This window comes from Lithobates pipiens, unplaced genomic scaffold (genome assembly GCF_037356315.1).
Source record: "Lithobates pipiens isolate NorthernLeopardFrog02 unplaced genomic scaffold, aLitPip1_a1.2 Scaffold_16, whole genome shotgun sequence".
Lineage (NCBI taxonomy): Eukaryota > Metazoa > Chordata > Amphibia > Anura > Ranidae > Lithobates > Lithobates pipiens.
The window spans coordinates 550496872-550509887 of record NW_027507748.1 but is presented as its reverse complement, the minus strand read 5'-3'; the positions used below and the strand labels follow the sequence as shown (position 1 = coordinate 550509887).

The following is a 13016-nucleotide window of genomic DNA, read 5'->3' as shown; positions in this document are numbered from 1 at the left end:
CTCAAAATGGTTGTTTCTGTAACAGAGCACGCATTTCAAGTCCCAAGGACACATAGGTGACCTAATGGGGGGGGGGGAAGCAAACGAGTTGCCCCCTGCATAAACAGCTTTTCTAGCATTCACAAGGGTAGACACCACTGGTCCCGAGATGCCACGACTCTTCAATAGCCATGCCGCCAAATTTAGAGACTGTAAATTAAGTTGGAATATAGGACCTCGAGACAGTAGATCGTGGCGGCGTGGAAGCATCCATGGCCCGTCTATTGCCAATATCACAATCTCCGGGAACCAGGGCCTTCTGGGCTAGGCTGGTGCCACCAGAATGACTGGAACAGATGGATTGGATCACGGAATGGATAATGCCTTGGGCCTTGCTACCCTCAGGGATAGGGTTATCCTAGCAGTCAAAAAGGAAAGAACAAACAAGGACCTTGTGCATTATTCTTAGGTAAATTTTTATTAGAAGTAAAAAAAATGGGAAACTACTCACAAATGTATCGACGAAAACTGGCGATACAAATAGGCTCCAGATAGCAATTGGTCAAGGTAACAACAGATTCTAGATTGTAACAGAGGAGATTACAGCAGTCACTGCCGGCTGACTCATTTTAAAGGAGTACCTTCTTTCTCAGAGGCCCCAGGAAGACGCAGGGCATTACAAAACATGTAGGATGGTGCTTTGTGCAGACACCACATGTGACCCCGGAAACACGGGTGTTTGTTCGTTTTTTTAACTAGCCAGGTTTTTATATTGCTATATTTGTTATATTTGTTATTTTTCGGATTTGTCACTGTTCGTTCTTTTAGCATTAAAGGCTTACTTTTCTAAAGTTACTACACAATTGGAGTCCCTTCCTTTTTCATGCACTCAAGAGCGCCTTTACAGATTGGATTGTCCATCTGCCGGGCTTTTCCCTATTTTGCTGAAACTATAGTTGTTCATCATTGAAGACACGAGGGCTCGGAGGTACCAGAAGATATTCCTGTCCCCCCAGAGGGCTCAATCTGCCTGTACGTTTGACTCTGCTCTTAAGGGGGTCCACCTGTTCTGGTAAGGGTTCCCACTTATAGAGTTGTCTTTCTTCAGATTGAGTCCCGTCTTCCTCTCCCCATTTTAACCTTATCCTCAGTGGACGGTGATGGACATTGGAATACACAACCTTAGAGGACTTTGCTGTTCATCTATATTCATTTCTTCATTTATTAATTTTGTACACTTATCACAGTTTGAACCTTGCGAATATGGACATTTGTTTGAACCATTATTGCAATAGTTGCTATTCTAATTTTGTGTCACTAAGCATGATTGTTTATTTTTAGTGCAACTTATTTTACAATTCCTCAGAGCCCTGCGGTGTTGCATGCTTCACCTTCCCCTATATATATATATATATATATATATATATATATATATATATATATATATATATATATACATATACATATATATACATATACATATACATATATATACATATACATATACATATATATATATACATATACACACACACACACACACAGGCACCTTCCAACAGGATCCAGAGACTCCCCATTTTGGCTGTGGGCCACATACCAATATGGGCGAACACCCACCAATGAATAATAGTGGTGCCAAGACCTGCATACGTATACAGTCAATTAAAAAATAGATTTCATAAACAGAGGGCAATGTTGTGAAAGCACGTGTGCCATGGTGAACCAAGGCGAAATGGAACATCGTTGTGTGCCATCATACAGGTAAAAAACAGCCAGACAAAAAAAAAAAAAAAAAAAAAAAAAGGTACACTTTGCAAACACCCACAGCTAGCCCAAAACTCCCCCATATGGCCACTGCACACAGGTGTCAAGCCTCTAGCTAGCTTGACTGATTGTAACAATCACTGGGACACAACAATAAGTAAATAAGGGGGGTTGACCTACCCGTCCAGGCACAGGGCAGCTGAGAAACTAAGAGCCCAATCTTCAACCTTGACATCAGGTTCCTGTCACTTGAGGACCTTCAAGGACTGGGTACCCTTTTCATGTTTAGGGTACACTCCCTTGGACCTGTATAGCACCCTGCAGGAATGCTTTAGCGTTGTGTCCAGTATTCCACTTTGCAGGGTTCATCGCCTGGAGCTCACATTTAAGGCAAAAACTTGCAGGATCTTGTGTCTTCTTTGCAAGGCTTGGGTACCATTTGTCTAAGCATATAAAGCCTGTGTCAAATGGATCTGATCGGTCAATCCCTTGATTCATTTAAGAACTTTGTGGGACTAGAGACCGCCAACAAATATGCCCATCCACCTTGCAGACACTGGTAAAAAAACTGATGTACTTCCTGTATGGGAGAGGTTATATAGGGGCTCACTTCCTATCTAAGACTTTGTCCACCAGTGTTCATTCACCTAGAGATGGTGTATAACCCAGTAGGGAATATTAGCCCAACTGTGTCCCATGATGTATGAAAAAGAAAGTAAGATTTGTATGTAGGTTCAGCTGCTTATCTTTGGACGTTATGTTTAACATGTCGTTTCCACCAACCATAACCATGCTACCCTTATGCTTAGTTTGTATTATCCATGTTTAGAATAGCTATACAAAGCTCAGTAGCCCAAAGTTTTGACCCAACTGCCCTACCATGTAGTATACAAAAGTTATACCATCAGATTTATCACTCGAAAATCTTTCTGAAGACCATGGCCCACAAACTTGACTCCTACATCAATGAGGAACCTTAGTTTAAGATATGTGGATTTAAGTGTTGTCAGATGTTTGGATGAGATCTTGGCATCCAAGTCACCAGGCTTTATTCCAGAGTATTGCGTCAGATAGTCAACCACCTGCAACAGAACAGACTCATTTAGTGCACCTTGATAGCTTTACTAAGCAGATATAAACAAGCCTTTCATGCTCCTAGAAAGAGCGCATAATACACTGACCTGTTCCTGGGTGGAGATGTAGTCATCAATGAAAGGAATACCCTCATTAGGTCCCTGTCCCCTTACACATGTAATTCGAGCCACTGACATCTGACTGGGTTTTATAGTAGACTTTGTCCCATCACTTCGAAGCTCGGCCTCTTCCTAAGTAAACGAAAAAAAAATTTTTTAGAAAAGGTATAAGAGGAACAAGTATAATTATAAAAGTTTTGGAGGTGTAAAAATATATATTTTTTCAGATCAGGCAGCACTCAGGGCTTAGGTGGTGAATGCTTAGTGATTGTTTATTTTGAGAGGTTGATGAGGCACAAATGTAGCTATTGCATTCGACAAGTAAAAGCAGTCAGTCAATGAGCCATTAGTGCTATCCAAAATATATTGCAATTGTACACTCAAACGGTTTACAATAAAGTGGTAATAAACCGCACTGTGTGTCTTTAACCCTGCAAGACAAAGGGCATACTAGCATATTATTGCCTTAGAAGGAAGCCCTCCAACATGGCTCTGTCACCGCTGACAGGGCTTCAATCATTTTTTTTTTCGAAGTTTGCATCCTCTGCCCATCTGACTGGCCACACCAACGTCAATTCCCTGCATGCATGGAGTCACGGACCTCTGAAAGGATGGCATGTCGTCCCTTCAGAGTGCATGCACTGGTGACATCACCAGCGTCAAGCAGTGCAAATCTCTTCTAAACAGATACATTACACAAAAAAAAAAAAAAAAAAAAAAAAAAAAAAGCCTTGATAAGTGAGAAAACACAGCTTTTTTATTTGGCATGGTTTAATTGAAGTTCTTTACTGTTCTAAGAACAGCCCTTATGAGACTCCTCACAGGGTTCCCAGAGGCATACTTTCTGAAGCTTGTGGTGTCACTGTCCCTCAGCTTTCAAATCAGCTTTGATTCTTGCTGCTGATTGAAAGAGGTGGGTTAGAACCCCCATAATATACATTTTTTTTTGGGGTTATTACACTTTTAAATATATTGTTGCTCTGAAGTTAGAAGAGACGTTTCTATAGAGAAGATGAAGTCTTGCTTTAGTTTGGTCCTAACCACAAATCTAACACCTGGATCAAAGTGATGTGATAGCCTGTTTAATAACCATAAACCAGGCATGTCCAAAGTCCGGCCCGCGGGCCAATTGCGGCCCGCGGTCTGTTTTTGAACGGCCCGCCTGGTCTTTCTCAATTTAGTGTGCCGCGGGATCACGGCTGTCAGATGATCCCTATCCCCGGCACTGTGAGAAGCTCCGTGAGCTTCAAAAGTGAAAGTAAAGTGCAGAGGAGTGTGCTGTGCTTCCCCCTACAGTGCAGTACCCGGCTGAATGAGGAAGCTGCAAAGGTACTGTACTATGCTACAAGCTAAAATAGTGTTAAAAATGGCTTTATTCATGTGTGTGTCTGCACACGTATGCCTGTATGTGTGTGTCTGCACACGTATGCCTGTATGTGTGTGTCTGCACACGTATGCCTGTATGTGTGTGTCTGCACACGTATGCCTGTATGTGTGTGTCTGCACACGTATGCCTGTATGTGTGTGTCTGCACACGTATGCCTGTATGTGTGTGTCTGCACACGTATGCCTGTATGTGTGTGTCTGCACACGTATGCCTGTATGTGTGTGTCTGCACACGTATGCCTGTATGTGTGTGTCTGCACACGTATGCCTGTATGTGTGTGTCTGCACACGTATGCCTGTATGTGTGTGTCTGCACACGTATGCCTGTATGTGTGTGTCTGCACACGTATGCCTGTATGTGTGTGTCTGCACACGTATGCCTGTATGTGTGTGTCTGCACACGTATGCCTGTATGTGTGTGTCTGCACACGTATGCCTGTATGTGTGTGTCTGCACACGTGTCTGTATTTGTGTGCGTGTGTCTGTATGTCTGTATGTATATGCGTGTGTCTGTATGTATGTCTGTATGTAGGTCTGTATGTATATGCGTGTGTCTGTATGTATATGCGTGTGCACATGTGTCTGTATGTCTGTATGTGTGTGCATGTATGTCTGTATCTGTGTGTGCACATGTGTCTGTATGTATGTCTGTATGCATGTGTCTGTATGTATGTGTGTGTGCGCATGTTTCTGTATGTATGGCTGTATGTGTATGCATGTGTGTGTGTGTGTTCACATGTGTCTGTATGTATGTCTGGATGTCTGTGTGTGCATGCATGTGTATGCACGTGTCTGTATGTGTGTGCGGTGTGCATTTGCCTGTATGTGTGTCTGCATGTGTCTGTGTGTATGTTATTTTTAATCTGGACACCCCCTTCATTCTTGTACCATCAAAACTGCTTTTGTAGGGCTTGTGTGTGATATTAGCCAGTACTGCTGCTCCTCTGAAAAGCAATCCATGCAGAGATCTCTTTTCAGAGACATTTTAATGGCGGTAAAGAGGCATTATGTTGCCTCCTCACCACCTGTTTTAAGTCTGTAAATGCAGAATCACTATACCGCAACTGTGTGTACTTGAAGTGCAGACCCATTCACCCTGGGTATACCTCCAGCTGCAGCCACAGCATGTGTACACCCCCAGCTGCTCCCTCTGCAGCTAAAGGGGGAGACGTTGGGGGTGGTAAAAACAGCTTAACCATGTGGTTTTACTGCCCCTCCAACCTGACATGTGAACAAGCCCTTGGTTCACATCTGTGTGGCTGCGTATTGTGTGTAGGGCAGCCCATTAATTTAAATGGACTTCCCTACCCACAAAAATGCAGGAAAAGAAGCCCCCGGGCTTTTTTTTTTTTTTTTTTTTTTTTAATTGCACTGCACCAAAAGCACCCTACATTTTCCAATGTGTGGGGTACCATTAAGAATTAACGGTACCCCCTAAAGTGCAGAGCATTTGTCTGTGTGTTGGGAACGAGCGCGACAAAGGCAAGAGAATTCTTAATGGGCAGTGTATTAGTGCTCGGATGGACACACTTAGACCGAATTTTCAATGGTTCAAAGAATGTCAGGCAAAATGGTCGGCCCTCATGCATGTTCACTTCATCAAATCTGGTCCTCTTTGAAAAAAGTTTGGACACCCCTGCCATAAACGGTCTGAAACATTGACAGGCAAGAAATGCCATGAACTATATGTAGATGGGGGAGGTTTTTGGCATGGCTTGGATTGCTTTCCCATTGGTGGGTTATATTGTGAATCTAGATTATAAATATGCTGTACCAAGACCAATACTTTGAACAGTGTGTAGATCTAATCTGTATTGGTTCACGTTTATATACATTGTTCCCTGTACAGAATCTGAGTGTGGCGAATGGCGAAGGGTCGGCAATAAGGCAAGATTAATAAGGAGATAGATAGGATTAGAGTTTATAGGATGCAGAAACATACTATCAGTTTGGTGGCAGCATTTAAATAATCAGGTTCGGTAGGGACTTGGGTTAAAAAGTTAATTTTTTTTTTCTTTTAATAATAAAGTTATTTTGCTTGAGTATTTTTGCTGGGAGGGGGTGCGGCCGTTAGGGTGACTAAACTTCACCTATTCACATCGTTGCAGGTTTGGATGGCATTGTATAATTCAGATTTATAAAATTGCCCTTTCTACACCCACCTAAGAGTGGGGGGGCTAAAATTATAAAAAATGTACAACATAAAGAGTTACATATTGAATCTGCGAAATGCAAAAATTTGAGGGAAAGTTTGATAGAACAGTCAGAGTGACCATTTTGGATATATTACTTTTTGAATTCCTACTGTAAAAAAAACAAAAAAACAAACTGCAGCTGCGCTTTGCGGGCGGTTTTAACCCTTTTTCGGCCGCTAGCAGGGGTTAAAACCACCCCGCTAGCGCCCGCAGACTGCCGCTAAAATGACGGTAAAGCGCTGCTAAAAATAGCGGCGCTTAAGCGCCGACGGCCGCACCGCCCCAGTGTGAAAGGGACCTAATACACTGCCCAACAAGAATTTTCTTGCCTTTGTCATGCTCATTCCCAACACCCAGACAAATGCTCTGCTCTTTAGGGATAACGTTAATTTTTAAATGGTACCCCACACATTGGAAAACATGGGGTGCTTTTGGTGTAGTGCAATATAAACAAAAATAAAAGAAAGCGGTCGGGGACTTCTTTCCCTGCATTTTTGTGGGTAGGGAAGCCCATTGAAATGAATGGGCTGCCCTACACGCAGCCACACAGATGTGAACCAAGGGCAGGTTGGAGGGGCAGTAAAACCACATGGTTAAGCTGTTTTTTTTACCACCATCAACTTCTCCCCCTTTAGCTGCAGAGGGAGCAGCTGGGGGTGTACACATGCTGTGGCTGGAGGTATACCAGGGTGAATGGGCCTGCACTGCAACTACCCCGCAATTGTGTGGATTGCACAGTTGCAGTATAGTGATGCTGCATTTACGGGCTTAAAACAGGTGGTGAGAAGGCAACATAATGCCTCTTTAACGCCTTTCAAATGTCTCTGAAAAACAATCTGTGCATGGATTGCTTTTCAGAGGAGCAGCAGCCCTGGCTAATATCACACACAAGTCCTACAAAAGCAGTTTTGTCGGTACAAGAATGGGGGGGGGGGGGGGGGGGGGGGGTCCGGATTAAAAGTAACATACACACACACACACTAACACTAATCTAGCTTTTAGCACAGTACTGTACCTTTCCAGCTTCCTCATTTAGCCGGGTATTGCACTGTAGGGGGAAGCAGAGAGCACAGCACACTCCCCTGCACTTTACTTCCACTTTTGAAGCCCACGGAGCTTCTCACAGTGCCAGAGATCGGTTCATCTGACAGCCCTGATCCCGCGGCACACTGGTTGAGAGAGGGATAACCAGGTGGGCCGTTCAAAACCGCCCCCAGGGCCGGATTTTTGACATGCCTGGTTTATAGGATCCAGAAGCATCCCATCACTGACTACTAAGTTTTGAGATTGGAAGCAAGTTTCCTGCATCACAAGCAGGGGTGATCAGATCAGCAGATTAGCTACCAAAAGTGACTAGCAGAGTGCAGTACCACCTGGAAGGCTGTGATCCCTACATGCATCTCAAGGATTAGATAAATTGCCAGAGTGCACTTTTAAATATAGAGATTTTTGATCCTGTAACAGATGCATTTCTGCCCATCAACTCAAGTGTCATTCCTTTAGCATAGGATGAAGCAGCTGCAGCAGCTGCCAAGCTGCCAGTCAAATTTCAAAGCCACTAATGCAAGCAATCATTTGATATAAAAATTCAGAAAGTTACCTGATTGAGTGTAACAAACTCTGCATCCAGCCCCACTAGCTCGCCTGCCTGTGGCATCTCATTCAGCAGCAGTGGAATGAACGTTGCATGGCACTTTCGTTGTTTCCGAGCAAGAGAAGCTTCTGCTAGTAATACACTGGCTTCAATTGGGTTCTTAACTGCAGATAAGCATAACATCCCAGGTCAATGTGTAAAAAGGATAACGGCCGATTATCAGTTTTTAAGCAGTGGGGGAAAGGAACAGATCAGCAATAGTGAGAGATGAAAAGGGGGCGACAGAGGGACACAGTTGAGCTGCAGATAGCAGGGTACGACGCAGGCACGTACGCCAATGGTGTCAGGGCTCAGCAGCTTTGATATATCGTGGTCAGCATACAGAGGGGAGGTTAGAAACTAGTAGGATCAGCCAGGTATTTCAGGCAATACAGGGGGGAAAAATACACAGTACAAGCACTGTGCTGTGTGAAATGCTTTAACAGCTTTCCGTCCGCTGCATGTCATATGACATCATAGGGTTTGAGCAGTGATATCTGAATGACGCCTGCAGCTACAGACATCATTCAGACATCTTATTTTTCAGCCGGTGATTCCCTATACAAGATCATAGCGGCTTTGTTCAGCCACTTGATTGTTCTTAGTGGCCACGAGAGGGGAGGTTCCCTCCCCGCCTCCCGCTAGTGCTTCTACTGACTCACCCCTGCCATCGGCAAATCTGAGAAGGGAACTGCTGGTGCTGGATGCCGACAAGAGATTTCTAACGAACCAGATGGTCCCTGGAGTCTGATGGTTCGGAGACCGTGCGTGATGTTATGACGTCACACCCAGGCTCTGCATTCTAAAAAAAAAAAAAAAAAAAAAAAAAATTGTGCCACCTTGGCTGGGAAGCAAAGATTTTTTTTATTTCAGGCTTCCCAGCCTAGAGGTGAGATGTGGGGACATATTGATCCCAGGTCTCACTGTAAAGAGGACCTGTAACGCTTATTCCTATTACAAGGAATGTTTACATTCCTTGTAATAGGAAAAAAAAAAAGGGATTACATTTTTTTTTTTTTTAAGCGCCCCTGTCCCCGCACACAGAAGCGAACATATGTAAAACGGTGTTCAAACCACACATGGGAGGCATCGCCGCGAACGTTAGAGAGAGCAATAACCTCCTCTAACACAAAACATGCAACCAGAACCCCCCCCCCTACACACAGCACATAATGTTTGGGGGTTCCATGTAATTTTCTAGAAGAAAATATTTTTACATGTAGGAGAGAAATTCAGAATTGGCCTGGTAAGCAAGTGGTTAAATGAACGGTATTTTTATTTTTAAAATGTTAACCCAAAAAAGAATAAACACGATTGAAAATTTAAATCGCAACACAAAAAGATCTCCTCTTACTTGTCAAGTTGTATTTGGAATTTATGCTTCTCTTGATATAAAATAAAATGGCAGGAACTTTCCAATTCATATCAAACTGGACAGCTTCACACTGACAGGAGAAAATACACATACATAGAGGTGGTTAGATGGAGTCAAATCACGATTAATAAAAAAAAGGCCTGTATACTACGATCTTACCTTATCAATAGGTTCAATAAGGAAATCATTTAACAAATACCACTGCTGATGTGTCACACCCTAAAAAAAAAAAAAAAAAAAAAAAAACGTTGACAAGTGGTAAAGCACATTAAACATTACAAAAACTATTTTTTTGCAGTTAAGACTGAAAAGAAATTTGGAAAGGACTGCCAAGATCTAAAGTGTAAACTTTATTGGAAGTTTAAACTTGTGGTCTCATTTATTTAAATGCTGACAAATATTTTCAGTTTGTGAAAGATCTGGACTGCAGGCAGGTCACTTAGCATGGCCTCATAGAATCTGAGTGCTTATGATCATAGGCGCAGTATGCGGTTTAGCATTATCCTACTGAAATATGAAAGGCCTTCCATGAAAGACATTGTCTGGATGGAAGCATTTGCTGCTCTAAAATCTGAATCATCTTTCAGCAATGATGGCACCTTTCCAGATGTGCAAGCTTCCCATTTCATACTCACCAACGCACCCTCATACAATCAGATGCAGTTTTTTGAACAGAGTGTCGATAAGCTGGAAGGTTCCTCTCCTCTTTAGTCTGGGGGACGCAGTACCCATGGTTGCTAAAAACCATGTCAAATTTTGATTCTTCTGACCACAGAACACTTTTCCACTTTGCAACAGAAGCTTTGGCCCAGACAAGTCGGCAGCTTTTCTAGATCATGTTCTATACATAATAGAGCTTTAAAAACTTGCATTTTTTGAATGGCATGGTGAACGGATGCCACCGAATAGCTATGCCCCATGGCTATACAAGAACTTGCAAGCGACAACAGCAGGAACCAGTGTTGGAGGAGGACCAGTGGAAGAGTAGTAAGCAGTGGCAGAGGAAGAAGTCAGAGGAAGAACACACGTTGGAGCCATGAGGGACATACTTTACTTTCAATCAAGGACTTGTCAAAAACCATCTCACATGGGGGGGGGAATCTTGGGGCCTCCTTGGGAAAAGGGGCTTCCGATAAGCCCCCCCTGCCTGCAGACCCCTCCCCCCCCCCCCCCAACCACCACCCACAGTTGTCAGGAAGAGGCCCTTGTTCCCATCAACAGGCAAGTTCCTCCATCCCAAACTCTCTCATCCATGTCTTTATGGACCTTGCTTTGTGCACAGGTGCACAGTCACGTTGACAGGAAGGTGCCATCCCCAAACTGTTTCCACAAAGTTGAAAGCATGACATGTCCAAAGTGTCTTGGTATGCTGATGCCTCAAGAGTTCCCTTCACTGGAACTAAGGGGCCAAGCCCAACCCCACATCATAATCCCTCCTCCAAACTATTTGGACCAGCGCACAAAAGCAAGGTCCATAGAGACATGGATGAGCAAGTTTGCGGTGCAGGCACTTGACAGGCCTGCACAGAGTCCTGACCTCAACACGATAGAACATCTTTGGGATGAATTAGAGCAGAGACTGCAAGTAAGGCCTTCTCGTCCACATCAGTGTGTGACCTCACAAATGCGCTTCTGGAAGAATGGTCAAAAATTCCCATACACACTCCTAAACCTTGTGGGCAGCCTTCTCAGAAGAGTTGAAGTCCTTAAAGCTGTAAAGGGTGGGCCAACTCAATATTGAACCCTACGGACTAAGGCTGGGATACCATTAAAGCTCATGTGTGTGTAAAGGTAGATGTCCCAATACTTTTACTATAGTGTATATAAAAATTGATCCAGATATATTGACATTCTACACCTTTGAGGTTCGAAAACACTAGGACAGTATAAATGTCCCCAAAATATCCCCTTTTTGGAAAATAGATAGTCCAGGGTATATAGAAAGAGGCACAGTGAGTTTTTTGATATCGTAAGTTTGACACAATATTTTTTTTAAATAAAAAAATTAAACTTTTTTTTAACATACCGTCACTGATGTACTATAGCAGGGGTGCCCAACCAGTGGCCCAGGGGCCAAATGTGGCCCGCAACCTATTTTGGGATAGCAGGCTCTCAAGCCCTGATCATGGGATGCCGACCCACCATGCCAGAGCATCAGTGTTTTAAATGAAGCAAGTGGCTGCATAGGGAGCAGAGCCGTGTTTGCCGTTGCTTCCTGTCTAGTGCCGGCTCCTGTCCCAAGCGGAGTGATACCAAATGCATTCTGCCTGGGACAGCAACAACCGGCAATACCTGAATGTAAGACCGTTATTAAAAGGTACTTTTATTACTAAAAGCAGTGTATATATGGGCATATCTGTTCTACAGTGGTTACTGGGCTGCTTTCAAACTGATTTCCAGGTGCAGTGAATTGCACCTTCGGGTTACCTGCAGGTTTGGTGCGCTTTCAGAAAGTGCACCACACCTGCAGGATATAATAGACATCAATGGCAAAGTGCAGCTAACCTGCAGGAAAGCCACAGGGGCACTGTACTGCACCCGCAGTGCAGATAAACTGCTGCACATCAGTGTGAAAGCAGCCTTAGGCCCCTTTCACATGATCGGTTCAACCTACGCAGACCCTCCATTCACCTCTATGGACGGACTTGTGTCCATTTGCACTCACCTACCTCCAATCCAAACAAACAAAACAAAACAACAAACACACACAGAAGGGGACCCGTTCCCTTTCTAGCTGGTTGGATCAGATAGGGGGGCCCACAGAGTAGAGTGGGCCGTGTCCATGTCCACTCTGCATATACAGAGCGGACACTGATCTGTCTTCCGTCCGCTACACTTATTGTGGCCCGCGACCAGTTACCAAGTCGCTTAAGTGGCCCTCGCTCTTCAAAAGCTTGGGCACCCCTGTACTATAGTGAGTAACTGGTGTGGCAGGGATCAGGGACACTTACAAGTGACAGTATGGAAGGGGGGGGGGGAATAAAAAAAATTTAATCGCCCTGCGAGAGGCACCATTGCGAGGGGACATCATGACGTTCACTCAGGACTAAAGGCCCGGCCAGCCCTCAATCTGTTATAGGCCGGGCGGAAAGGTGTTAAAATGTGACCACTGGAATTACTTTAAAATTCTTCCTAATGCTAAACACACAAAAAAAAAAGAAAAAAAAAAAAAAAGAAAAAGAAAAAAAAATGCGAGCCAAGGAGGTAAAGCCTTGTGCCTTTTTCCAAAAGGATTAATATGTTCGAGACAAAAGAATCGCATTCATATCAGGGAACAGTTTCACATGCTATGATATACCTGACTGAACAATAACTCTTTGAAAACTCACCTCTTTTCTTTGATGGTACGTCTCTCCTACTTTAACATGGGCTACCAAGCTGCCACCTGTACGAGGATCCAAGATATGAACAACAGTTGCCATAAGGTCATATATGTTTGTTGCTTCATCCTTGTCATCCTCTGCTTGATTTGGCTGTAAGGGATAAAAAAG

At 43.7% G+C, this 13016-nt stretch overlaps 1 protein-coding gene across 2 annotated transcripts in view; it reads right to left on the bottom strand.

Annotated features, from left to right (window-relative positions):
- PAN2 (poly(A) specific ribonuclease subunit PAN2) overlaps positions 1-13016 on the bottom strand; it is a 67267-nt gene that overhangs the window by 10807 nt on the left and 43444 nt on the right. For both annotated transcript variants that reach the window (XM_077483434.1, XM_077483435.1), the window contains exons 18-23: positions 12855-12998; positions 9685-9744; positions 9505-9595; positions 8118-8275; positions 2925-3068; positions 2646-2825 (exon numbers count right to left, since the gene is read on the bottom strand). In XM_077483434.1, the coding sequence (XP_077339560.1) occupies positions 2646-2825; positions 2925-3068; positions 8118-8275; positions 9505-9595; positions 9685-9744; positions 12855-12998 (777 nt within the window). The remainder of the gene's footprint in view (positions 1-2645; positions 2826-2924; positions 3069-8117; positions 8276-9504; positions 9596-9684; positions 9745-12854; positions 12999-13016) is intronic.